The 27,172-nt window shown below is 42.9% G+C and overlaps 1 protein-coding gene across 2 annotated transcripts in view; it reads left to right on the top strand.

The window, feature by feature from the left end:
• The first annotated feature begins 933 nt into the window (after positions 1-933).
• LOC144510106 (disintegrin and metalloproteinase domain-containing protein 9-like) overlaps positions 934-27,172 on the top strand; it is a 142,499-nt gene continuing 116,260 nt past the window's right edge. The window contains exon 1 of one of the 2 annotated variants that reach the window (XM_078239381.1): positions 934-1,338. In XM_078239381.1, the coding sequence (XP_078095507.1) occupies positions 1,257-1,338 (82 nt within the window). In that variant the 5' untranslated portion in view covers positions 934-1,256. The remainder of the gene's footprint in view (positions 1,339-27,172) is intronic. The other variant, XM_078239382.1, reaches the window with a different exon arrangement.

The following is a 27,172-nucleotide window of genomic DNA, read 5'->3' as shown; positions in this document are numbered from 1 at the left end:
GCCAGGGACCTGGGTTTGATTCCCAGCTTGGGTCACTGTCTGTGTGGAGTCTGCACATTCTCCCCGTGTCTGCGTGGGTTTCCTCCGGGTGCTCTGGTTTCCTCCCACATTCTGAAAGACGTGCTGGTTAAGTGCATTGACCTGAACAGGCGCCGAACTGTGGCGACTAGGGTAATTTCACAGTAACTTCATTGCGGTGTTAATCATAGAAATCATAGAAACCCTACAGCACAGAAAGAGGCCATTCGGCCCATCGAGTCTGCACCGACCACAATCCCACCCAGGCCCTACCCCCATACCCCTACATTTTTTTACCCACTAATCCCTCTAACCTACACATCTCAGGACACTAAGGGCAATTTTAGCATGGCCAATCAACCTAACCCGCACATCTTTGGACTGTGGGAGGAAACCGGAGCACCCGGAGGAAGCCCACGCAGACACGAGGAGAATGTGCAAACTCCACACAGACAGTGACCCAAGCCGGGAATCAAACCCAGGTCCCTGGAGCTGTGAAGCAGCAGTGCTAACCACTGTGCTGCCTTGTAAGGCCTTACTTGTGACACAAGAACAGCCTCTTCCCTGCTGCTGTCGGACTTTTGAATGGACCGACCTTGCATTAAGTTGATCTTTCTCTACACCCCAGCTATGACTGTAACGCTACATTCTGCACCCTCTCCTTCCCTTCTCTATGAACGGTATGCTTTGTCTGTATAGCGCGCAAGAAACAATACTTTTCACCGCAATGTTAATACATGTGACAATAATACTTGTGACAAATGAATAAACTTATAGTTTCACTTATTTATCCCAAAATAGGATCAGTGCAAGTTCTGACCCAAGCATCTATTGTGCCACTGTAAAGCCTCACAGGAGAGATTGCTTTGCGCAAGTTAACAGAGCAGGTGGGTGTAGCCTGACCAAGTTTTTTGTGTGTGGGGAGTGAGCATGCGTTGGTTTAGCAGCCGTACGGGATTATGAATGGGTGATCAGAGCGGAACCGCAGTTGGAGCTGCAGCAGAGGATTGAGAAAGTCCTTTTATTTGACTGTGTGTGCATGTTCTATTCAGATTGCAGGACACTGCCAGCCCCTTGTGTATAAAGCCGATTACACCGACAGATCCCCCACTTTCCTTTGAACTCAAATTAAGGGTAAGATGCATTGACCCCAGTAGTGGCCTATCGAAGCGAAAACAACGCCTGGCTTCTTTCCCCCCATTGCCTGGTTGCGGCTCGGACGGATTGAAGATAGAAACATGGCTGGAAGTTTAAGGAAATGTTACACTGCCTCGGTGTTGACTTTGACTGCACTGCTGTGCCTGGCGACAGCGGAGATGGGTGAGTTACTGGGAAATAACAAAGCCAAGCAGCTTCTGGGAATAGCATTGGGTTCCCTCGGGGGTTCATGAAGCATTATCTCAGTGAGCTAGTGTTTGGACGGCTGTCATTTTCCCCAATTCATTATTTGGAGTCATTTCATTATTGCGGTAGTTAGCCGCCTGGTTTTTTTTCTTTAATAGCTTTTTGTAGAGTGGGACGAAAACATATTTTTTCTGCACTTTTTCTGAAGTTGTGCCAGATTTCAGACTGACCTTAATCCCCCTCGCTGGGCCGATAATAAGTAGGAGCAGCTTTGGTGGTGAGCGAAAGGCGGTGGTAAGTTGGTGGTTGGTCAAAGCAAGATAATGCTGGAATCTGAAACAGAAAAGGCTGGAAAATCTCAGCAAGTCTGACAGCACCTGTGGGGAGAGAGCAGAGCCAACGTCTTGAGTCTAGGTGACCCTTCCCTTAAGGAGTTGAGAGCAAAGAGAATCGCCAGAGACTTACTTGCACTGTGAGGGTGGGGAGCCGGTGGAATGGGACAAAGGGAATGTAAATGGAGGTTGGGAAAGGTGCTGAAAGTGTCCATGGAAGTGATCAAAATGTGTGAATGGCGAGAAGAGGTACAGATTGTTAAAGGACTGCCTAAGGAATGTGGCAGTTACCCTGAAAGATAGGTTGGGGGCTGGGTGGGGTGGCAAGAAATAGAGTTGAAATGGAAAGTGGAAAAGTGGAGGAGAGAAAGGAGGATGATAAAATGGATGAGTAGGATGGTGTTGGTTTTCCTCTTTTAGCCAAGGTCAAGTGATGGATCAAGTCCAAGATGGAGTGCAATGCTTTATGGTGGTGTTGTCAGTTTGGATCTCTTGTGTCTCTCTTGTAGGGACCATGATTTGGATTCAATTTGATTTTGGTGTTTGGAACAAGCAAGGAGATGGATTCAGACTTGCACGGTCCACTTTTAGCATTGGCTTTGTAACTTTTAACGATGGAGTAAAAATAAAAAAGGTATTAGTTTCCCCCGACCACACAGTAAGCTGGAAATTTGCACCAGGCGCTATTGGATTGGCCTTTCTACAATGTGTCTAATATTTAAATATAGGTGAAACAAGTTCCTGAACCTTTTTAATGGGTGTCTGTGGATTGCTCTGAGATGGTTCCTGTGGGCAGAAGATGCCTCAAACCAGTACTCGAAAGGGAAACAAAAATACCTTTCTATATTCTACATTATCAGTTGTCTTTTGTTAATGTGGTTTGCCAGATCTGGCGACAGTTCAAATCAAAGTGCTGATATTTCCTATTGACTCCCTTTGTGGCTTTAATTCTGCTGCTTGACATGGGATGATTCATCAGTTCAGAGCAGTTCCTTTTTACAGAAGTGACCAGTTCATCATGTGTCATTAAGTTGATCCCACTCTGACGAAGGGTCATCCTGACTCGAAACGTTGGCTCTATTCTCTGTCCGCAGATGCTGTCTGACCTGCTGAGAATTTCCAACATTTTCTGTTTTTGCATTAAATCGATCCATATTGGCGGCTTGTGGGATAACATTGATCCTGTGGATACATTTCATCACCCTTTAACTGACCCCATATTCTTGTTTGAGTGGGAGCTGGAAAAGCAAGGGGAGCTGGAGCAGGATTTGGAATATCAATTCTATCTGAAAAGGATTGTTTATGGCATAAGTTGAGATCTGTTTGATTTAACCAGGAAAGGTGAGGGTTGATTTCTCCCATTTTCTTAATTCAGTGGAGATGGAATAAAGTCAACTGCAATTCATTAAGTCCAAAGAAAGCTCCTTGATTCTGAAGACACTGTGGACCTGAACATCATTTTCAGTGACCTGACTGTTTTATGGATGTGATTGTCATTGCCAAAAACTCATTGCCCAACTGTGTGTGTAATAGGACTGTTTTCTTAAATATAAAATCTTGATTGGACCTACAACAGAGATGAACTTGACTTGCAGGGTTTATGAAAGGAAATTACAGACTCTGCTTAAACCTGAGGGATTTTGGCGGATTTTTATTTAATAGCATGACAGTGTTGCTTCACCCCAAGGTCAAGTTTTGTCCAATAGAATATTACAAACCAAAAGAGAAAATGCTGGAAAATCTCAGCAGGTCTGGCAGCATCTGTGAGGAGAGAAAAGAGCTGACGTTTCGAGTCCAGATGGCCCTTTGTCAAAGCTGAAGAATATTCCAAGTTGCTGAAGAAGTCAGTTTTTGTTTTCAGAGTGGAATATTTGCCAAGAAAATTCTCTGCTGTATTTTGCTGTCATTCTTTTGATGTTTTGAATGTGGGTGTTGCATCAGTATCCATACTGGGCATAGGAATGGGGGTAAGGCACCCAGCCCCTCGAGACTGATCTGTAATTTGATGAGATTAAGGTTCATCCATTCTCAACTCATTTGACCCACCTTTGATCCACATCCTGAGTCAGTAGTGAGATAGTATCGGGACAAGAGAGAGATTCTCATTCTGTAGCAGAAGTAAACACAAAAATCAATTTATTGTGGTTGGTTATGTGATACGGAGGTAAACCCGTTTTATTGCTGTAAGTTACCAATTCAAAAGTTATTTGTTTACACTTGGGGAGCCTTGAACATAGGAAAATTTTCCATACATATCTGTTGCTTCATTCCTCTGTCAAGTATCTGTTTTGAGGCAATAATTTGTTAATATTCTTGATTTAATGAAGACCAGATTATCTGGCCAAGGAACACCAGAGTGAAAACTTATTGTATGACTGTGTTTAAATGTCATAAAGGAAACTATGCACTTGTAAGTCAATAGATGCAAAAGCCTGATGCCCTTTCCTTTTTAAAATGTTATTTCTTGAAAATGAAGCAATGTTAAAAACTAAATGGCGCTTACTTGTTCGGTAAAAGGTTGGGATTTTGGTGGAGTGTGCTTTGGATCATGGTCCACAATCTTCATTGGCAGCATTCAGGCTGAATTAACTCTGGATATTTTTTCTGACTGTTTTGCAGGAGGTAGGGGAGGCAGCAGTGCACTGTCGTGCATCATGGTTTTAATTTGATCAGTCAAAATATTGATCTTTGCAAATGCAATTTGACAATTGAGAAAGTTTGATAAAATTAATTCTAACTTAGAAAGGTTAATAAAGTATAGCCAGTACACAGTTGTTCCCAGATAAACAATATCTGACTAACTTGACAGTCGTTTGAAGTAACAAAGAACTTTGACAAGGGAGCGGAGTAGATATTAGGGGAAATTTTCTTGTCCCGCCTGCCACGGGAATCGAACTGAATGAAACATGCAAAGGACCATTGACCTTGGGTGTGATTTTTCCAGTTTTTGGGCGTGTGCGGCCAGAAAGTCCCACCCATTTTGTACGTACAAAGTTCAAACGGCATTTGATAAATTTCCACAATAGGGCAGACATATTCCGAAATTAAGTGTGTGTGATATTAAAGGAATATACCATGGGTATATGATTGGTGAAGGGATGTGAAATAGAGCAGTGGTGAATAGATATTTTTCTGACTGGAGGAAAGTTTGCACTGGCAGCCTCCATGGACAGAAATTAAGACTAATGCTTATACAAAGTATAATTTTAAAGTTTGGGGATGATACACACTTGGTAATGTAGCAATTAGTGAGAAAACAGTGAAACATTTCTTTGGATGGAAGCCTTACCAGTTTTGGTTTGACTGAAATTGCTTTTCCCACATTTCTTTCCATTTTCAAAACCATTCTCCCAAAAAATTTCTAAGTTCTAAGGGGTGAATTCACATGAAAACTGGGGTAACTCCCGCTGATTTTTTTTTTAGTGGGATTTTCAGAATGAATCTCTGACACTCTGAGCCCCAGTGGGACTCACTCTGAAAGTCCGGGGGTGGGGCCTGTTCTCACTGGAGAGGCTGGCAGCGTAGCGCTGAGTGGGCCATTGCGTGTGTGCCGATCTGTCAGAGCGGAGATGCCCCACACTGCCGGCCTCCCGATCGCTGGCCAGCTCGATTGTTGGCCTCCTGGACCTCTCCGTGCCAGCCCCAGTGAGGGGCACATTCTCCTCGTGTCCCCACCCCACCCATGATGTTGCTGTGGTAGTGCCCACATGTGAAAAAGCTTGCATTATAAAGCTCTCTGGGTGGAGAGAAAATGTTAAATTTGTTGGAAGCTGAGTGAAAATGACAGCGACAACCCAGACAAAATTTTGAAAAATTCAGCACACCTCTCTAGCCAAAGTGAAATCATCGGATCTATGAATTGACAATTTTGTAACAAGAATTTAAGATTTAAATTTAAGGACACAGATGAAAAGTTGCAAGATCAGCTTATTTGGGGCTCTGGACACCCCTGAAATAAAATAAGATTTAATTCAAAAGGACAAGCTCACAATATCATGGACTGTAGACATTGGAAAAACACATGAAGCCAAGAATAGGCAGATTTTACTGACTACCCAAATGGCTAGCTTTCAGTTAAGTCACAAGAAAGCGACAAGATTGATGCAGCAAAACAGCAACAAAAGAATGCACTCCATTCAGAGAGTGAGACAGAGAGAGAAATATGCAAGGGATAGGGAGAACCATTAATTCACAGATGGAGGAAATGTCCTACATATGGATCAAACTGCAGTGTTTGTGGAAAGTTAAATCACTGAGAAAAGGTGTGCATAATGAACAAGGAAGACGGTAAAAGAGTTATCAGAGAGAGCAACAGGATAATTGAGAAGTAAAAGAGACAAAAATATCAATACTCAGGATGATGACAATGAGTTTGAGAATGCAATAGTCATAGCAACCATACAACTGTGCGAAATAGCATGGTACAATAATTTCCAGAGAAAATAAATTATACAACTATTCTCACTTGGTAGGGATTGTTCCTTTGAGAAGCTTTGTCACCTTTGCCACCCTTGGGGCGGCACGATGGCACAGTGGTTAGCACTGCTGCCTCACAGTGCCAGGGATCTGGGTTCAATTCCAGCCTTGGGTCACTGTCTGTGCGGAGTTTGCACATTCTCCCCGTGTCTCCTTGGGTTTCCTCCGGGTGTTCCCACAGTCTAAAGATGTGCGGGTTAGGTTGATTGGCCACGGTAAATTGCCCCATAGTGTCAGGGGGACTACCAGGGTAAATACGTGGGGTCAAGGGGATAGAGCTGGGTGGGATTGTAGTCCGTGCAGACTCGATGGGCCAAATGGCCTCCTTTTGCACTGCAGGGATTCTATGAATTAACCCTTTATTCCTACTAGGATCTGTTCTGTGTCAACACTGTCTCTGTAGTTGATCATTTCTATCTCTGCAGTGGATATGTTGAGACTAAAAATAACTCAAAGCACATCAGCTGAGTCTAAATTTAAATTCACACTCCCATAGGCTGAATCAGAAATCTCTTCCCTGTATATCCACAAGCAATTTGAACACCACCCTGTTCTGGGAGTTTCTTTGCTCAATTCAGTTCTGATGTTGCCATTTCCTTTCCCCACATGTAATTATTCTGTGATTGAGACTGCATACATCGCCTGGTTGAAGCCCTCTGACAGGGCTGCAGGAGAAGGTGAATTTCTGAGCAAGTAGAATGCAGGAGCAACTCCCATTGTTCAGCAGGCATCTCCTGACATTGTAGGTGTGATTTGAAGAATTCCCAAGCAACAACATCCCCGCTGCTCCTGCCCCACCCCTGTCCTCTGAACCTCAAAGTTTTACATGAGGAATTGTTCAACTTGTGAAATTTCAGCGTGCGCTGGGTGACTCCCTCCCCTTCCTCACAGACATCGAGACACCCCCAAGTTGTTGGCGACATGTTCCCCCACCCCCTTCCCAAAATGGTCACCAGCATCAGGCCCTCCCAGTGGGTATCCCTGCCTGACCCCTGTCATGGCTCCCAACATCATCCACCCCTGCATGACTCCCCCCACCTGGCCCCACCCCCTTGGCACTGCCCCTGGCGCGCTGGTAGTGCCCAACTGGCTCATGCCAAGATGTCCAGTGGGCACTGCCAGGCGGTTAGGTCACTGCCTGATGGGTATTGCCCAGCCCTGCCCCCAACCACCTGGGTGCTGCAATGGCTTTCCCACTATCCCCCCCCCCCCCCACCCCTCCCAGCATGGCCATCGTGCCAGGTCTCTGTTAGTGGAGACCAGGAGTGTTTAAATATGCTAATCTGCCTCGCTAATCTGGTTCCTGCCATTAGAAAGAGGCCTGGAGGATCGCAAACTGTTTGGTACTGGGTGCGAAACCAGTTTCTAGGCCCACACCCTATTCTCTGGGGTCAGTGTGATCTGTGTCAAGTGCGGCGAATTAGCCTCATGTTCTCAGAATTAACTTAATCTTTTATGGGTGTTGCTGGCAAGGCCATTATTTCTTGTCTATCCCTAATTGTCCTCTTTGAACTGAATGGCTTGCCAGGCCATTTCAGAGAGTAGTTCAGAATCGAACACGTACCTGTGGGTCTGTCGTCACGTAGGCCAGATCAGTTAAGGATGGAAGATTTCCTTCCCGAAAGGGCAGTAGTGAACCAGATAAGTTTTTGTGACAATCAATTATAGTTTCATGGTCATGATTACTGATTTATATTCCAGATTTTTAAAAATTGAATTTAAATTTCACAAGCTGCTGTGGTGGGATTTGATCCCATATCCCCAGAATATTAGACTGGGCTTCCAGATCACTAATCCAGTGAATTCACACTACACCACTATCTCCCTATTATATTGTGCTGCAGGGGACAATTTGCAAAGCAAATTGCAAAATAATTCCCCAGATAGAAAAGCAAATTAATCCACAGTCTACCATCTTCATCCGCAGTTCCTAGTCCGTATCCCGGACTTCAGATCATAGTCTGTCCAGGACTGGACAGTGCCTGAAAATAGGAGGGAGTTTTAGAAAGGTTTCCACAGGCAAAGAGTGGTAGAAGTTTAGATCTCTCTTCCACATGTGACAATTGATGTCAAATGAATTGTTCAACATAAAGTTGGGACTGATTTAATTTTTTATTAGCCAGAAGTGTTAAGGGCTATGAGAAAAAGGCAGATAAACGGAGTTAAGTTGCAAATTACTTACAATCTTATTGAATGGCGGAACGGTCTCAAGGACCCCAAAGGCCGACTCTTGTGTCCATGTTGAGATAGCTGTAGGACCATTGAGTTGGTTTCTGCATTCCTGGACTTGGAAAAAGAAAATCGCCAAGAGGTCCTATTCATGATTGCTGTCCAGAAACCGGATACTGAAGTGCACAGCAGTGGATATGAGATTGGGACTGGATTGAGTTCAGATATGATGCTTCAACACAATTGATAATGTTAGCATTCATTTCTAGAGGGCGAGAATACAAGAGTAGGGATGTACTTCTAAGGCTGTATAAGGCTCTGGTCAGACCCCATTTGGAATATTGTGAGCAGTTTTGGGCCCCATACCTAAGGAAGGATGTGCTGGCTCTGGAGGGGGTCGAGAGGAGGTTCACAAGAATGATCCCAGGAATGAAAGGTTTGTCATATGAGGAGCGGTTGAGCCTATACTCGATGGAGTTTAGAAGGATGGGGGGACGATCTAATTGAAATTTACAGAATACTGAGAGGCCTGGATAGAGTGGAAGTGGAGAGGCTGTTTCCACCAATGGGAGAGACTGGAACTTGAAGGCACAACTTCAGAGTGAAGGGACGCTCCTTTAAAACTGAGATGAGGAGTAATTTCTTCAGCCAGAGGGTGGTGAATGTGTGGAACTCATTGACACAGAAGGCTGTGGAGGCCAGGTCATTGAGTGTCTTTAAGACAGAGATAGATAGGTTCTTGGTCAATATGGGGATCAAGGTTTACGGAAAGAAGGCAGGAGAATGGGGATGAGAATCATATCAGCCATGATTGAATGGCAGAGCAGATTCAATGGGCCGAATGGCCTAATTCTACTCCTATATTTTATGGTCTTCTGGATAGTCTCCTAATGTTAACCCAACAGCAAATGTGTATCCCTCACCAACACCTGGCTAATATTATATTGCTGTTGGCATAATTGCCGCACATATCCTTCATTAGAACAATGACCTTGCTTCAAAAGGATTCGGTGGGCTGTAATGCACCTATGGACATCTTGAGGTTGGTAAAGCTGCCAGACCAGTGTCAACATGTATAGAAAATAAGAAAGAAGGTAAATATTTCTGAGGGCCAGATGAAGTTTGAAGAATTGTGAGAATATGATGGACACACACAGGATGAAGACTGACACTCAGGTGGCGTATAAGATTAACGTGGCTGATTAGGCCAAGCCACCTCTGTTCATATTCCACAAATAAACAGTCTCCTGAACCTAGGGATGGCCTAGCCATTTAATATGTCCTATCTTACCATTGGCAATGCAAAAAGCCACAGGCAAATTGTGCAACCATTACACTCTGAAGTCTGAAATAATTCACAGATTCCATTTTAATTTTTTTTGTGCGCACTACCACACTTTATCAGCTTATATTTTGAAAACAGCAGATAAGCAAATGACAACAGAGAATCCATTTGGCTGTTCTGCCGTAACATTTGCAGTTTGGCATTGTGTTAATTTTTTTCTGTCTGCTTGGAGTAATGAAATGCCAAGTGGTAATTTTCAGTAAGATGTACAGGACTCTATGTAACCCTTTGAATGACTTTCACAGTAACTTCATTGCAGTGTTAATGTAAGCCGTACTTGTGACGAATAAATAAACTTTACTTCGAGCTAAAAAAGAAAAAACAATTTCAGTCAAGCAGTAATGAAGAATTTTTAAAGCTTGTTTACGCGAGTGAGAGGGTCAGCAGTCTCTCAGGAAATAGTAGATGACTCCACAATACAAATTAACTGGTTATCCTGTACACGCAGCTAAGTAGGTTGCACTCTGCCTTAGCTTTTACTAAAATCTGATTAAGGAGCAGGTTAGAGGAAGGTCAAATTTTGAAAGCTGTGACTGTGTTTTTCTATCAATGGCACAGTGTAAAGTGAGGTGCAATGTTTAAAAATGATTACAAAAAGTGACCCACTTAACAGTTCTGTCAAGCAAAAACGTTCAAATAGTGTACCATGTATGAGAAATCATTTGCATTTTGATCTGTGTGTGCAAGCTGTACATATTAAAGATATAGAAGTGCTGAATGAGGAAGGACTAGTGAGATGGTACATCGCATCCTGTAACATGTCATCTGCATTGTTTTGGGTTTTGTCCTTGTCTCCTGAAGAGAGAATAACTGTGATAAAGAAATGTGTTCGCTTTTTTTTAATCATTGGTTTTATTACTATTTTCTGTTGCCAGATGATTGTGACTCATACTTTCAGTTGAACGGATGTGGTCTGTTCTATGTTGTCTATCCCATGGACGGCCAAATGGCCTACTCCTGCTTATACTTCTTATTTGCTTAAGTTAACAATGAGGAATGCGATACTGATTAGCCGGAGACAGAATCATTGCAAAACCCAAACAGCAAACCTCATTAAAAGTTTCATTTCCCGTTTATTCCATGATGAATCAGGAACTGTTGTTGGGTTTTTATAGTTCTCCCACTGTTTAGTCCATGTACACGGAGAGCTATTGGACTTTATCTGTCGCTCCTCATTTCAGTTGAGCAAGTTCAAGAAGGATCACTCTATCTGGGGTCTTCTGCAATCTGAATTGTTCACTACATACACCAGGATTTGTGCTGTTTTGCGAAGAGGGAATGAAGGGAAAATCCCACAGGAGTTGTGCTTTAATCAGCAAAACATTTTTTTTTTGGCTCAGACAGTTGCAAACTTCCAGATCCAGAATGTTTGTAGAGCTTTGAACTTTGACTTTTGCAATTAATGAAGATACAGAGGGGAATCGAAAGCTGCCGGAAGTTCCTCAATTTATTATCTTTAATATTATCCCACACCCTTCCTGAAACTGGGCTTACAAGTGGTCCCTTGGCTCAACGTAGCTTGGGTGGCTTCCTAATGGATCTGTGTTCGGAAGCAGATTTCACTCGCTCTGAATGATCACAGCCTTCTCTGTCAGAGAGCACTGTGTACAGAGAATTCAATCTGTCAGCTTCTAACGTGCTTTCAATTAGTTATAGTCACTGAGCTTGCAAGGGTGTTGCTTAATTTTGTGTGCGTTTGTAAAAGGTGTGTGTGAGAACTGGGTTAGCTTTCAGAGAGCAGTGTGTTAATGTAGAGAGAACTTTGCTGAGATAAGCCAGGTGCCAACTGGTACTCGAGAGAAAAAGAAATTAATTCTCTTGCAAAGGGACAGCAAAATACTTCAATGAAGGCAGTTTCTACAGCTCACACTTTAACAGTGCTCCTCTGTGTCCACCTTGACAAGCTTTGTCATTTTGCAGGAGAGCTGTGTATTTGGAAATTGAGCTCCAATGATGCATATGATGAACATACTGCTGAGGAATGAATGGACACCCTGATCATCGAAAATGATCACAGAAAAACACGGAACCAACCCAGGATTGATTTTTGATTTGATTTATTATTGTCACATGTATTAACACAGCGAAAAGTATTGTTTCTTGCGACAAAACATACTGTTCATAGAGAAGGAAAGGAGAGAGTGCGGAATGTAGTGTTACAGCCATAGCTAGGGCATAGAGAAAGATCAACTTAATGCGAGGCAGGTCCATTCAAAGGTCTGACAGCAGCAGGGAAGAAGAAGCTGTTCTTGAGTCTGTTGGTACGTGACCTCGGACTTTTGTACCTTTTCCCGAAGGAAGAGGTGGAAGAGAGAATGTCCGGGGTGCGTGGGCTCCTTGATTATGCTGGCTGCTTTTCCCGAGGCAGCGGGAAGTGTAGAGAGTCAATGGATGGGAGGCTGGTTTGCGTGATGGATTGGGCTACATTCACAACCTTTCGTAGATTGAAAGGGAGGTGAAAGGCATACAAGTGGCATGATTAGAGACACAGCTACAGCTTTAAATTTTTTTTTCTAATTTTATTATATTCCCTGACGTAATTTCTCATGCTTGACAACACATGAATTCTCCTAACAACCCAATTACAAGGATTATTAACAGTGTCTATGTTCTGCTGTTGTGTAGTGCATGGCACGTTGGGCTGCAATGCAATGCTGCACTGTGTATGGATGCTTTTTATCCTGTCAAAATAATTTCAAACAGTGGATGACACTTTTAACTATTTCTTCTAGCTGGATGAGACTTGCCTAAACCATAGTTATGCAGATGGCATGAAGTGTCAAATTAAAATGTTATTATGATCCCTTCTATATGTCGATTGATTAATTCAACTATTTTGCAACTAATTTTGCATTTTGGCTATGTGTACATAATTCAAGTCATTGGATAGTGCACATTTGTAGTACATTGCATGACTTTGAATGATCAATATTGGACTCATAAAACATTAGGAGCAGAATTAGGCCGCTCAGCCCATCGAGTCTGCTCCACCATTCAATCATGGCTGATTTTTTTTCTCATCTCCATTCTCCTGCCTTTTCCCCATAACCCCTGATCCCCTTATCAATCAAGAACCTATCTATCTCTGTCTTAAAGACACTCAATGACCTGGCCTCCACAGCCTTCTGCAAAGAGTTCCACAGATTCACCACTCTCTGGCTGAAGAAATTCCTCCTCATCTCTGTTTTAAAGGATCGTCCCTTTAGCCTGAGGTTGTGCCCTCTGGATTTAGTTTTTCCTACTAGTGGAAGCATCCTCTCCACGTCCACTCTATCCAGGCCTCGCAGTATCCTGTAAGTTCCAATAAGATCCCCCCCTCATCCTTCTAAACTCCAACGAGTACAGACCCAGAGACCTCAACCGTTCCTCATACGACAAGTTCTTCATTCCAGGGATCATTCTTGTGAACCTCCTCTAGACCCTTTCCAAGGCCAGCACAGCCTTCCTTAGATACAGGGCCCAAAACTGCTCACAATACTCCAAATGGGGTCTGACCAGAGCTTTATACTGCCTCGTAAGTACATACCTTATCAAAGTAATTACTCTTTTAAATTTGATGCAAGTTGTTCTGTTGCTCAGTGGTCAAATTTGATTTTGAGAGAGGGTGGTGTTGAACTCTTTCTGTCTGCAGTTCAGTTCTGCAAGTTTAATAGTTTCTCTTTGATGCGAAAATGACCCACTTGATCAGGCAAACCAAAAATCATCCATCTGGTTATATAGCTGCACTGAAGCCTCAAAGATGTCTTTGTATAACAACTGGAGCTGAGGTTAATGGCAAGCCAAAGTAATCACGATGTTGTGCATTTTAGTACTACCTCCAACACAAGAACAAGATCTTACAACAAATAATCTTTGCTGCTCAGGGTATTGGAATTAGGGAGAATAACTGCACCAAGTTATCTGCCTTGTTCTACTGGTTTGAGAAATTATAGTAATAGTATTTCACTTTTTTATAACTCTGGTTCATCCAACTAAAATGCAACACATTTTCGAAAGTTAATGCTGTTTGGTTTAGGGTTTCGCTGTGTGGATTGTAACAGCGCTAACCTCTGGCATTACCTGTCTGCTTCTCTCTCCTTTTCTAAGATGCTCCTTAAGACATACCTCTTTGAACATGCACGTGGTCACCTGCTCGAAAATCTCCTTATGTGGTTTGGTGTCCAATCTTTTTTGGTCATGCACTTGCAAAGCACCCAAAACATTTTGCACATTAAAGGCACTGTGTAGTTTTTTTCACTGCAAATGTCTCCAAGTGGTGTTTCATTCCGGTGACACTCTAAATGAGATTGCTGTGGTAAGTCCCTTGTCACTATTCATGTTCTTGGTGGAATGAAATTTGCTGTGAATGGGGACAAAATAAATCTATTTCATCTGCCTTGGACTGGCAGAATTCTAAACACTATAATAAGCACAATTTGATTTGATTTATTATTGTCACATGCATGAGTACACAGTGGAAACTATTGTTTCTTGCGCGCTATACAGACAAAGCATACTGTACATAGAGAAGGAAAGGAGAGAACACAGAATATTGTGTTACAGTCATAGCTAGGGTGCAGAGAAATATCAACTTAGTGCGAGGTAGGTCCATTCAAAAGTCTGATGGCAACAGGGAAGAAGCTGCTCTTGAGTCGGTTGGTGCGTGACCTCAGACTTTTGTATCTTTTTCCCAATGGAAGAAGGTGGAAGAGACTATTTCGGGGGAGTGTTGGGTCCTTACTTATGCTGGCTGCTTTTCCGAGGCAGCGGGAAGTGTAGACAGAGTCAATGGATGGGAGGCTGGTTTGAGTGATGGATTGGGCTACATTCACGACCCTTTGAAGTTTCTTGTGGTCTTGGGCAGAGCAGGAGCCATACCAAGCTGTGATACAAGCAGAAAGAATGCTTTCTCTGGTGCAGCTGTAAAATTTGGTGAGAGTCGATGTGGACATACCAAATTTCCTTCGTCTTCTGAGAAACTAGAGGCTTTGGTGCACTTTCTTAACTATAGTATCAGCATGGGGGGACCAGGACAAGTTGTTGGTGATCTGGACATCTAAAAACTTGAAGCTCTCAAGCATTCTACTTCACCCCCTTGATGTAGACAGGGGCATGTTCTCCTTTACGCTCTTGAAGTTGATGAATATCTCCTTTGTTTTGTTGACATTGAGGGAGAGATTATTGTTGCCGCACCAGTTTACCAGATTCTCTAAATCTTTCCTGTACTCTGTCTTGTCATTGTTTGTGATCCGACCCACTACGGTGGTGTCATCAGCAAAATTGAAAATCGGGTTGGAGGGGAAGAAGTATAGAATGGAATCTCTCCTTTGGAACAGGTAGAGTAGCAGTTTGATTCCAGTGGTTATACATCCCCTCTAAGTGAGATTCCGATAAAATGTCCGAATGGAAACATTCTCACAAAATAGTTTTTATAGTATATTGAATTCCTTTAGAATATGCAGCACAGAAACAGGCTATTCAGCTAAGTCCACGCTGATGTTTATGTTCCATTCAGGCCTCTTCCCATCCTTTCTCATCTAACTCAGCATCATGCAATATTCCTTTATCCCGCAAGTTTATTTATTCTCCTTTTAAATGCATTCATCGAAACCACTCTTTGTTGTATCAGGAAAGCAGAGTTAGTTTTAAGGGATCTATATTTGTATTGCTAAATATTAGAAATAAGGTATAGATTTACATGGGTTTAATTTAGTGTTTCTGTGTAAGGCAGGGTAAACCTATAGTTAGGTTCATGCTCGACAAAGGTGTTTATATGTGATTTGGTCAGTCCAAACTGTGCTTAGAGAGGGCTAAGGCATGAAAAGTAAACAAGCTAGGAGATGCATAAAGTTGTTGCTTAGTAACCAGGGACACATTTTGGGGTAGGAAAGCTTTTTTGAGTTTAGTTTTAGCGAGATTTCTAGCAGTTGGACAAGGGAGCGAGAGAGTGAATGGCTTTGCTAGAAGCAGTAAAAGCCGTATAGCGGCGCACAAAAGAAAGCTCCCGAAAAATTCTAGAAAACAAGAAACGGAAAAGAAGCTCCAGGAATATTGAAGTAAAAGGATCAAAGAGGAACTCTTTGGAGTATAAGAACATAAGAACGTAAGAAATAGGAGCAGGAGTAGGCTATCTAGCCCCTCGAGCCTGCCCCGCCATTCAATAAGATCATGGCTGATCTGAAGTGGATCAGTTCCACTTACCCGCCTGATCCCTATAACCCCTAATTCCCTTACCGATCAGGAATCCATCTATCCGTGATTTAAACATATTCAACGAGGTAGCCTCCACCACTTCAGTGGGCAGAGAATTCCAGAGATTCACCACCCTCTGAGAGAAGAAGTTCCTCCTCAACTCTGTCCTAAACTGACCCCCCTTTATTTTGAGGCTGTGCCCTCTAGTTCTAGTTTCCTTTCTAAGTGGAAGGAATCTCTCCACCTCTACCCTATCCAGCCCCTTCATTATCTTATAGGTCTCTATAAGATCCCCCCTCAGCCTACTAAATTCCAACGAATACAAACCTAATCTGCTCAGTCTCTCCTCATAATCAACACCCCTCATCTCTGGTATCAACCTGGTGAACCTTCTCTGCACTCCCTCCAAGGCCAATATATCCTTCCGCAAATAAGGGGACCAATACTGCACACAGTATTCCAGCTGCGGCCTCACCAATGCCCTGTACAGATGCAGCAAGACATCTCTGCTTTTATATTCTATCCCCCTTGCGATATAGGCCAACATCCCATTTGCCTTCTTGATCATCTGTTGCACCTGCAGACTGGGTTTTTGCGTCTCATGCACAAGGACCCCCAGGTCCCTCTGCACAGCAGCATGTTGTAATTTCTTTCCATTTAGATAATCCAATTCGTGATTATTTCTTCCAAAGTGAATAACCTCGCATTTGTCAACGTTATACTCCATCTGCCAGATCCTCGCCCACTCACTCAGCCTGTCCAAATCTCTCTGCAGACCTTCTACGCCCTCCACACGATTCACTTTTCCACTTATCTTTGTGTCGTCTGCAAACTTTGTTACCCTACACTCAGTCCCCTCCTCCAGATCGTCTATATAAATGGTAAATAGTTGAGGCCCCAGTACCGATCCCTGCGGCACGCCACTAGTTACCATCTGCCAACCAGAAAAGCACCTATTTATTCCGACTCTCTGCTTCCTGTTGGATAGCCAATCCACGCTAACACCCTACCCCCAACTCCGTGTGACCCAATCTTCTTCAGCAACCTTTTGGAGCAGGATACTGGTTATTGGAAGTTGAAGTCAGACAGATGAAGAGAACAGCTGATGGGATTGGCTACAGACAAGCCACATCCCTGAAGTAATCGTAACATTTGGTGTCCTTATTTCCAGTGTTTGAAGCAGTAATATTCTGATGGAGACTGAGTATCCGGGATTGTGTAGAATTTTGGATGTATGTTGCAATTCAAGATAAAGGAAGTGGGTGGAGACTTGGAAAACCTGGTCCTGGATTCCTTGTGAAAAGCGGAGCAGAAGCTTTGTTTGACAAGTTGTTGGAAAACTTGATGTGGATTCTTAATGTAAACAGCTGATAGAAAGCATTGTTTGAAACATTTTAAAGCATGTCTTTTTGGGAGTGGAGTTTGGAAACACATATGTGATAATCATCTGGGGTTTAGAAACCACATGTCATAATAAATCAAATTTTATTCCACAAGATAAGAGCACATGATGGATGGATAATATATTAGCATGGATAAAGGATTGGTTGGCTCTCAGGAAGCAGAGAGTAGGGATAAATAGGTCTTTTTCAGATTGGCAACTTGTAACTAATGGATTGTCATAGAAACCCTACAGTGCAGAAAGAGGCCATTTGGCCCATCGAGTCTGCACCGACCACAATCCCACCCAGGACCTACCCCCGTATCCCTGCATATTTACCCACTAATCCCTCTAACCTACACATCTCAGGACACTAAGGGGCAATTTTGGCATGGCCAATCAACCTAATCCGCACATCTTTGGATCACAGGGATCAGAACTGGATCCTCAACCATTTAGAATCTGTATCAATAACTTGGATGAAGGGAGCAAATGTATGGCCACTAAATTTGCCGATGACACCAAGATAGATAGGAAAGTAAGTTGTCAAGAAGAGAGAGAGAGATTCTGCAAAGGGACTTAAACTAGTTCAGTGAGTGGGTAAACATTTGGCAGATGAAATACATGTGAACTCATTTTCTTTGGCAGGAGGAAGAGAAAGGTAGCATACCATTAACTTGGTGGCACAGAGGGATCTAGGTGTCCTGGTACATTAATCACATGTGCAGTGCAGCAAATGATTAAGAAGACGGCACGGTGGCACAGTGGTTGGCATTGCTGCTTCACAGTGCCAGGTACCCGGGTTCGATTCCCGGCTTGGGTCACTGTCTGTGCGGAGTTTGCATGTTCTCCCCGTGTCTGTGTGGGTTTCCTCCGGGTGCTCCAGTTTCCTCCCACATTCTGAAAGACGTGCTGGTTAGAGTGCATTGACCTGAACAGGCGCCAGAGTGTGGCGACTCGGGGAATTTCAAAGTAACTTCATTGCAGTGTTAATGTAAGCCTTACTTGTGACTAATAAATAAACTTTAAAACTTTAAAAACTTTAAATGGAATGTTGGCGTTTATCAAAAGAGGAATGGAACATCAAAGTAGGGAAGTTGTACTCCAGCTGTACAGGTGACTACATCTGGGATACTGTGTGCAATTTTGGTCGTCTTATTTTTTTAAAAAAAGTAATTGGTTTTGCAGGAGTTCAGAGAATGTTCACTGGACTCATTCCTGGGATGACGCTGTTGAAAGATTGAAAAGATTAGACCCATACCCATTGAAGCTCAGAAGAATGAGAGGTGATTTTATTGAAACATCTAAGATCCTGAGAGGACTTGATTGTGATATTGGGAGGATATTTCCTGTTGTGAGGTGACTAAAACTACGGGACATTGTTTAAAAATAAGAGGTCCCCTTTTGAGACAGAGATGAAGAGAAATTCTTTCTCCCAAAGCTAGCTGGTATGTGGAATTTGCTTCCCCAAAAGGTAATGGAGGCTGGGCCTTTGAATTTATTTAAGGCAGAGTTAGACAGATTTTTGTTCAGCAAGGGAGTCGAGCGTTATGGGGGTACAGGCAGGAAAGTCAAGCTAAGATCATAACCAGATTGGCCATGATCTAAGTTAATGATGGAGCAGGCCAAATGGCCTACTTCTGCTCCAGTGTTCCTACTTCATGCAACTTCTAAGGAAGTGCATGGTGAGCTACTGAGCTTACCGGCAAATTTATGAATTTCTCTGGAGGATCTATGGTAGATCTTGTTCCTGTCAGACCCTCGGCTACTCGGAGTCATCTTGCATTAATCTGCCTTGAAAGTAATTAGTCCATTTGGACACATGTTTTGGATCTTTTGGTTGGAGACAGCACAGTGCAGGCCCCAGTGGCTGTCTACGCCTCGTCAAAGTATTGTTATGAACTGGAGGTTGATCCCCTCTCTGAGAACCAACACCTACCTAACCACTCAAAGAGGAATAGCTCGCCTCATAATCTGTTCAAGCGTGTGAGAAGTGGTACGAACTGCTCTTCAGCAATTTTGAGTGGTTAAATCAAGATAACTACCTGAGACTCTGCAGAATCAACAAGTAACAATTTACTTATCTAACTAACAGTGACCAGGTTAACTAAACTGTTAACAAACTGAATAAAACACTCTTATAATGGAATGCTGTTTAGATAAATAAGTTCCCACCTATTAACAAATAAAATAGCATTTTTAGTCACTCTAAATTATAACCAGGTTTGTCATCTTCTGGAATCTTCTGTCTTCTTTCTTCTTTCTGGAGCCTCTGTCTTCTATTGCTCTTTCCACTATCGAAGTGAGGCTCACTCCCTCTCTGGCTTTCTCTCCGTCTCTGTAAAATATAAACATCACACAATTGTGTGAGAACACGTAACAACTAATAAGGAACATTGAAGGAAAAATATCTGCTTTGGTTTTCTAGCCAGTTGAAAAATATTCAGACACTTAATTTTAGTTCTCTCAGTATTTAGTTATCTTTACTACATCACGTTTATATTATTAGCTGTATCTGACCTCCCAGAGAGGAGGGGAGAGTTTTAAAACACAAATTCTAGTTTCCAGTGTCATCTTTACTGAGGCAGTCCAGTCGATTTGGAGGCCCATGAATGTCCAAAATTATGTTACATGAAACTGATAATTTTTTACACTTCAGTCCTGGAGTGGGATCCGAACTCAGCAACCTTCTGAGTCAGAGGTAAGAGTGCCTGCCCACTGAGCCACCTGACCGTGTCACCTGACACGCACTGGCAGTCAGAAAAGCAAGTGGGAAATCCATTTGGAAATGAGTTGGCACCAGATTTGTCAGCTGACTTTAGCTGTAGCCAGTTTTAATTTAACTTGTAAACTGGGAACTGGCTGCATGCAGAGAAGTCTGTGGATATGGTTCCTATTCTGGTGTGGCAGTTAACAGATTGCTCAGAGTTTGTATATCATTGTCCAGTATGTGCTGATGATCAAACTTTGCCAGGCACAGTTGTGTGCTGGCTTTTATTGTACACGGATTCTTTCTAGTTGTGTGCTGGTTATATTGTACACGGATTCTTTCTAGTTGTGTGCTGGTTATATTGTACACAGACTCTTTCTAGTTGTGTGCTGGTTATAGTGTACACAGACTCTTTCTAGTTGTGTGCTGGTTATAGTGTACACAGACTCTTTCTAGTTGTGTGCTGGTTATAGTGTACACGGATTCTTTCTAGTTGTGTGCTGGTTATATTGTACACAGACTCTTTCTAGTTGTGTGCTGGTTATAGTGTACACGGATTCTTTCTAGTTGTGTGCTGGTTATAGTGTACACAGACTCTTGCTAGTTGTGTGCTGGTTATAGTGTACACGGATTCTTTCTAGTTGTGTGCTGGTTATAGTGTACACAGACTCTTTCCAGTTGTGTGCTGGTTATAGTGTACACGGATTCTTTCTAGTTGTGTGCTGGTTATATTGTACACAGACACTTACTAGTTGTGTGCTGGTTATAGTGTACACAGACTCTTTCCAGTTGTGTGCTGGTTATAGTGTACACGGATTCTTTCTAGTTGTGTGCTGGTTATATTGTACACAGACTCTTTCTAGTTGTGTGCTGGTTATATTGTACACGGACTCTTGCTAGTTGTGTGCTGGTTATATTGTACGCAGGCTCTTTCTGAAGCTGGTGGAATTGCCCAGGTGCTTTTCTCTCTACCTGAAGAGTGAAGCTTATTGACTGTGAGATAGGTGCAGCAGGAGTGCTGATGGCGATGACAGCAACAAGAGCACTCATCATCTTTTCTTGAGGCTGATATGCTTGCTCTCACTTCACAGCCCAAATCCGCAAAGACAATGCTGCTTGAAATCCTTATCTGTTCAGCGAGGGATTCCTGCAGCATTCTTGAGCCTTGCATGAATATGTGTTGGCTGCTGTGCTTTGTTTATTCCTGGGCGAAGTGACCAAACTGTCCCGGTTTGTTAACAGGGCTACACTGGGACTCTGATATGAACCTCCCTCTGATTTAAATGTGATTTTAAATATGCTCAGCCCACATACTTATGGTTCTCTGACCCTGAACTTAAAATGACCCATATCAGCACTGGAGCCTCTCGCTTTCACCGCATAGCCATGGAATCCAAAATCAGATGGTGATATTAGCAGGCGGGTCAGAAATTAAAAGGGGAATTTTAATTTTAGTGTCATGATCATGTAAACAATGTCTTATTGAGCAGAAAATCTGTGTGTGTGTGTCCATGGGCGCTTTTTAATTTGAGTGGTACCATTAAAATAGAATTCAGCAGACAAGCTTTAGACTTAAACAGACACGATTACAAAAAGAAAACTACTGGTGGAAGTTACTTCGGTGAAAGAGATAAAGTGATTCACTGAAATACAAGGATTCCAATGCAGATAAAGGGAAAAGATACCGAAAGATGAACGTTTAAATCAGTCTCTGTGAGATATAGTAGGCCCGTTGCTTGAATTCCTTCTTTCTGAAGTGAAGGATTTGAAACTTGAGATTCGGTTTAACATCTGTGACAGCTTCTGCAGTCAATCGTTTGGAGGTTTGTCTTTTCAGGTGCACTCAGTAGGCTTTTGGGAGGGTGAGAGATTTCTTCCTCAATAATTTTGTAGTTACAGTACTTGTAGATTTCCTGGACACTCTCAGCAGAACAGCAGTTGATTATTTAATACCTCCCTCTTTGTCCTCCCTTGGTCAAGAACCCTCTCTGATATTGTTTCTTGGAGTTCTACTTACAAAATAGCAGCTTTCAGCCTGTTTTTATGGGGGGAAGGGGGGTGGGGAGGGGGATAGGGAGAGGGATGGGGAGAGGGGATGGACAGGGGAAGAGGTGAATCCTGACCCTCATGTTTCCTTTTGCTCTTTTGCCAATTGTAATGTACCAGTAATTCATAAATACTTTATTTTAAATGTTTAGAAAATTCTTCGAAAACACTTGCACCTAGAATTCAAATGTGCGTCCAGCGAATCTCCAGGAACCAGAGCCCAACAGGCTGCTTGAACCCCTGGGCTCATCCTGGTGAAAACCAGTTTAATTGGAAGAAAATTCTTGCAGGAATTCTGCAAACAAGTGGATAGTCCACCATTAACTTAAAACGTTATCATATCATTAAGGATAAGAGTCTTGAAGAAATTAAGGTTTCCTTCTTGAGTCACTTTTCTGTCTACACTGCTCTTTCCAGGTTGGTGCCACTCTGGGAATGGTCAGTTGACAAAGGACCAGTAGATGTTCAATATTGTGCCTGTTTCTTGGCACCTACCAACCAGACAACATGGTTTGACATACAGAATCAAGGAAATGAGCTTAAAGCTCTCTTTTGGGGTGTGAATACATGTACAGGGACCGTTAGCCAACTCTAAGCTGATGCATAAATATTCTGTGACAAAAGTAAACAACCATTGCACGTCAAGGAACATTCCACTTGGGTGGAATTTTCTAATTCTTCCCACCAGCAGGGAATTCCTGTCCCGTCAAAGGTGGCAGGGCAGGCCGGCTTTACAAAATGCTGTCGACTTCGGCAGGACTGGAAAATCCTGCCGGTGGCCAATGGCAAGCTGCCTACTCTGCTGGAAAACAGAAGGGCTGGAAAATCGAGGCCTTTATGTAATCTAATCTCAGGGACGTTTTAAAAAGGGCAACAGCACTGAACAGAGCTTCCCAAATCTAGTAAGTGACGGAGATGGGATTGGGTATGGAACTAGCCAACATTCCTGATTCTGATGCAATCCTCTTCCCTACCGAGATTTATGAGCCTGAGGGCATCAAGATACCTCCTGCACTAGATCAGTCAGTTGACACTCAATAACCAGCCTCTTAAGAAGTATTTTCTGCAGCGATCTGCTCACAGAAAAGTCATTCACGACAAAGCAGAACATGCAACATAGAAAAAAAAAGTGGTCTTGAAAGCTTTACAAATCCAGCAGTCAGCCGAGCTGTTGTAAAATCACACTTGAGAGGGTTGCAGAGGATATTTACGGAAGTGTTGCCACGGGGAGTTTTGGTCGGCATGGACCAGCTTGGGCCAAAGGGCTTGTCTCCGTGCTGTAGATCTATGGAGAATTTTCACAATGAGGAAAGATAGGCTGGGTTTTTTCTTATGTGGAGTTGCTGGTGTTGGACTGGGGTAAGCACAGCAAGAAGTCTCGTAACACCAGGTTAAAGTCCAACAGGTTTATTTGGTAGCACAAGCCACAAGCTTTCAAAACGCTCCTCCTTCATCAGGTGAGTGGGAGTTCAGTGAGTGAGTGTGAACAGAACTCCCACTCATCTGATGAAGGAGCAGCGCTCTGAAAGCTTGTGGCTTGTGCTGCCAAATAAACCTGTTGGACTTTAACCTGGTGTTATGAGACTTCTTACTGTTTTTTCTTATGTAACAGAGAAGGCAAGCAGTGTTTAAATTAAGTTGTATAAAATTGAGGGACCTAGGATAGGAAGGACCTATTCCCCTGAGCATAAAGGTCAATAATCAATGATCATCGATTCTAAGCAATTGACAGCAGGATCAGAGGGGAGTTTAGGAGAAATTCTTTCACCCACAGAGTGTATGGAACTCACATAGAGTGGCAAAGCCAGAAATCATCATTGCATTTAAAGAAAAACTTGGAAATGCACTTGAAGTGCCTTTACCTGTAGGGCTACGGGCCTAGACCTAGAAATCTAGATTAGGCTAGATAGCTATTTTTCAGCTGATGTTGTTAACACCAGAAATCTGTACAGAACACGATTAAGGAGTTTAAAATTTGATCACGAAAATTAGCCTAATTGTTGTCATGCTGTTTCACTGGGGTGTTAATAAATGCACAAAGACAGTTAGCTAATTCTAAACTGATGCAGAAACACTCTGTGACGGGAGTAAACAACCATTGGACATCAAGGAACGTTCGTTCACCTGCTCATGTCAACACACTTGGGATTTTCCCGCCGGCAGAATCTTCCCGTCCCGCCAAAGGTGACCCCCCCGGCAGGGCGGACCACCATTAGCTATATAAAACGTTGGTTAGGCCGCATTTGGAGTATTGCGTGCAGTTCTGATCGCCACACTACCAGAAGAATGTGGAAGATTTGGAGGGAGTGCGAGGAAGGTTCACCAGGATGTTGCCGGGTCTCGAGGGTGTTGACTATGAGGAGAGGTTGAATAAACTAGGATTGTTTTCACTGGAAAGACGGAGACTGAGGGGAGACCTGATAGAGGTCTCCAAAATTATGAGAGGCACAGACAGGGTGGATAGTCAGGAGCTTTTTCCCAGGGTGTAAGTGTCAATTACAAGGGGGCACAGGTTCAAGGTGAGAGGGGGAAAGTTTAAGGGAGATGTGCGGGGGAAGTTTTCATGCAGAGTTGTGGGTGCCTGGAACGCGCTGCCAGAGGAGGTGGTGGAAGCAGGCACATTCGCAACATTTAAGAGGCATCTGGATGGGTACATGAATAGGGAGGGAATAGAGGGATACGGACCGAGTAAGGACAAAAGGTTTTCTTTTAGCTTGGGCATCATGATCGGCGCAGGCTTGGAGGGCCGAAGGGCTTGTTCCTGTGCTGTTTTTTTCTTTGTTCTTTTATTACAAACCGACTAGGCTGCCATTAAATAATAACATTACTTCATTTCCTGGCTTCAACATAGCAAAGTTCGTACAGCATGTCTCAATTACTGCACTCTACATTGAGAAAAATAATACTTTTGTTGATAGAAATCCTTCAGATTTGGCAGAGTTTATTTTGCTTATTTTCGTAAATTTTCAATGATATGGTGATTTTATTCAGGGTATCGCAGAGCCTGACGGCTAGATATTTCTTTCAACTGGATAATTCTACGTGCTTTTCAATTGCTGAAAATTATTACAAAGAATATCTTGTGATGAAAGAGTGAGGGAAATCAATAGAGTAACTAATTTATGTCCTTTACACCTACACAGGCATACAAACATTTTTATTTTCTTGCTTCCTTTCAAGTATTTGCTATTCCCTGGAAGGGAATTGGTACACAAGCCTCTGTGAACTGGTTGATCGGATCATTGCAGTGTTTCCTCCACTCCTGGGAAAAACCCCAGCTTCTGATCCACATCTTCTTGGGTTGTCTAATTTCACCAGAGGTCAGGACACTTGGCACAGCACCTCAAAACACAATTTCAGCCAATCAACAGAGGACAGACATCCCTAACCTTCAAGCAGTGATGACAAAAGCAATTGCTTTTCACAGTTGAGCTGCTTGAGGAAAAACTTGAAGTGCAGGATGGACATGATTTTAATCAAGCTTTTCCAACTCATTGATCGGGAATAGCATCTGTTTGAGTGTATCAAAACCAACTGCAGTGAAAGTGCTGATGATACAACTGAATGTTGTTGGAGTCACTGTACTGTACAGGTCAAGTTCATGCTGAGTCATTTGAAGGTTGCTCTTTGCCAGTTTCTCCATTCAAACAGTTTTGGATTCTTTCCCAAAGTAGTTTGATTCAAAAGTGTCGTTTAAATCTTTGTTCATATTTGGACTGATCTGATGAGCTGCAAAACCGAGGTTGAGTGCTGAGGCTGTTTTGCAGAGCATGACCAAGTTGGTGAGAATGGAATAACTCCAGGAAGTAATGAGTTGGTAACGTCATTCTGACAAAAATGATACACAGGCCTTTGTGTTCAGCAAACATTACTGAACACTGGGGCCAAAGATTCTTGAAAACAATGTCCTTTTAACCTTTGATTTGATTTGATTTATTATTGTCACATACAGTGAAAAGTATTGGTTCTTGCACGCTATACAGACAAGGCATACAGTTCATAGAGAAGGAAATGAGAGAGTGCGGAATGTAGTACAGCATCGGCCCTCCAAAAAGTGTTACAGTCATAGCTAGGGTGTAGAGAAAGATCAACTTGTCCATTCAAAAGTCTGACAGCAGCAGGGAAGAAGCTGTTCTTGAGTCGGTTGGTACGTGACCTCAGACATTTGTGTCTTGGGCAGAGCAGGAGCCATACCAAGCTGTGATACAACCAGAGAGAATGCTTTCTATGGTGCATCTGCAGCAGTTGGTGAGAGTCGTAGCTGACATGCCAAATTTCCTTAGTCTTATGATAAAGTAGAGGCGTTGGTGGGCTTTCTTAACTATAGTGTCGGCATGGGGGGATCAGGACAGGTTGTTGATGGTCTGGACAGCTAAAAACTTGAAGCTCTCGACCCTTTCTACTTCGTCCCCATTGACGTAGACAGGGGCATGTCCTCCTTTACGCTTCCTGAAGTCAATGACAATCTCCTTAGTTTTGTTGACGTTGAGGGAGAGATTATTGTCATCGCACCAGTTCACCAGATTCTGTCTCATTCCTGTACTTTGGTGTGTATAGTGTGATTATTAGTTTATGATGGTATGACTTGCAGTTGGATGGCTATTCTCCCATGTGTTGTGTTTAAATCTTGCAATTGAATTCATGATACCTAATAATAAACACTCTAAATCAGAATAACAATGATAGAAGTTAGAAGTTTGTTAGCCCTTGAACATATACTCAAACATGAATGCTTTACCACAAGTAACTACTGAGGTGTAGACTGAAAGGGCATTTAAAAGGAATTGAGGTGAAGAGTTCATGCTCCAAAATCACTAACTCTATACGACGGGTATTGCAGTGCAAGCTTATTCATGAAGGCCCACCTTCTCAACCTTGCCCCTTGCCTGAGGTGTGGTGATCCTCAGGTTAAATCACCACCAGTCAGTTGTCCCCCTCAAAGGGGAAAGCACCCTCTGGGACTATGGCGACTTTATCTTTAATATGACGAGGAAGCCTTTAGAAACAATGGTGATTTATTGAACGATAGTTAAAACCATATACAAGCAAAGCTCAATACAGATACAGGTCAAGTCCCACAGACTCCCAGGCTCACACTACAGGTTCCACCTACCTGGGACCTGAGTCCTAACACCTGATAGGCTGAGGTTCGTGCTCCGGTCTGATAAGCCCCGGGGGGG

Source organism: Mustelus asterias, chromosome 22 (assembly GCF_964213995.1).
Source record: "Mustelus asterias chromosome 22, sMusAst1.hap1.1, whole genome shotgun sequence".
In the NCBI taxonomy this organism is placed as follows: domain Eukaryota; kingdom Metazoa; phylum Chordata; class Chondrichthyes; order Carcharhiniformes; family Triakidae; genus Mustelus; species Mustelus asterias.
The sequence above is the reverse complement of the archived record's forward strand: the minus strand, read 5'-3'. Positions and strand labels throughout refer to the sequence as shown.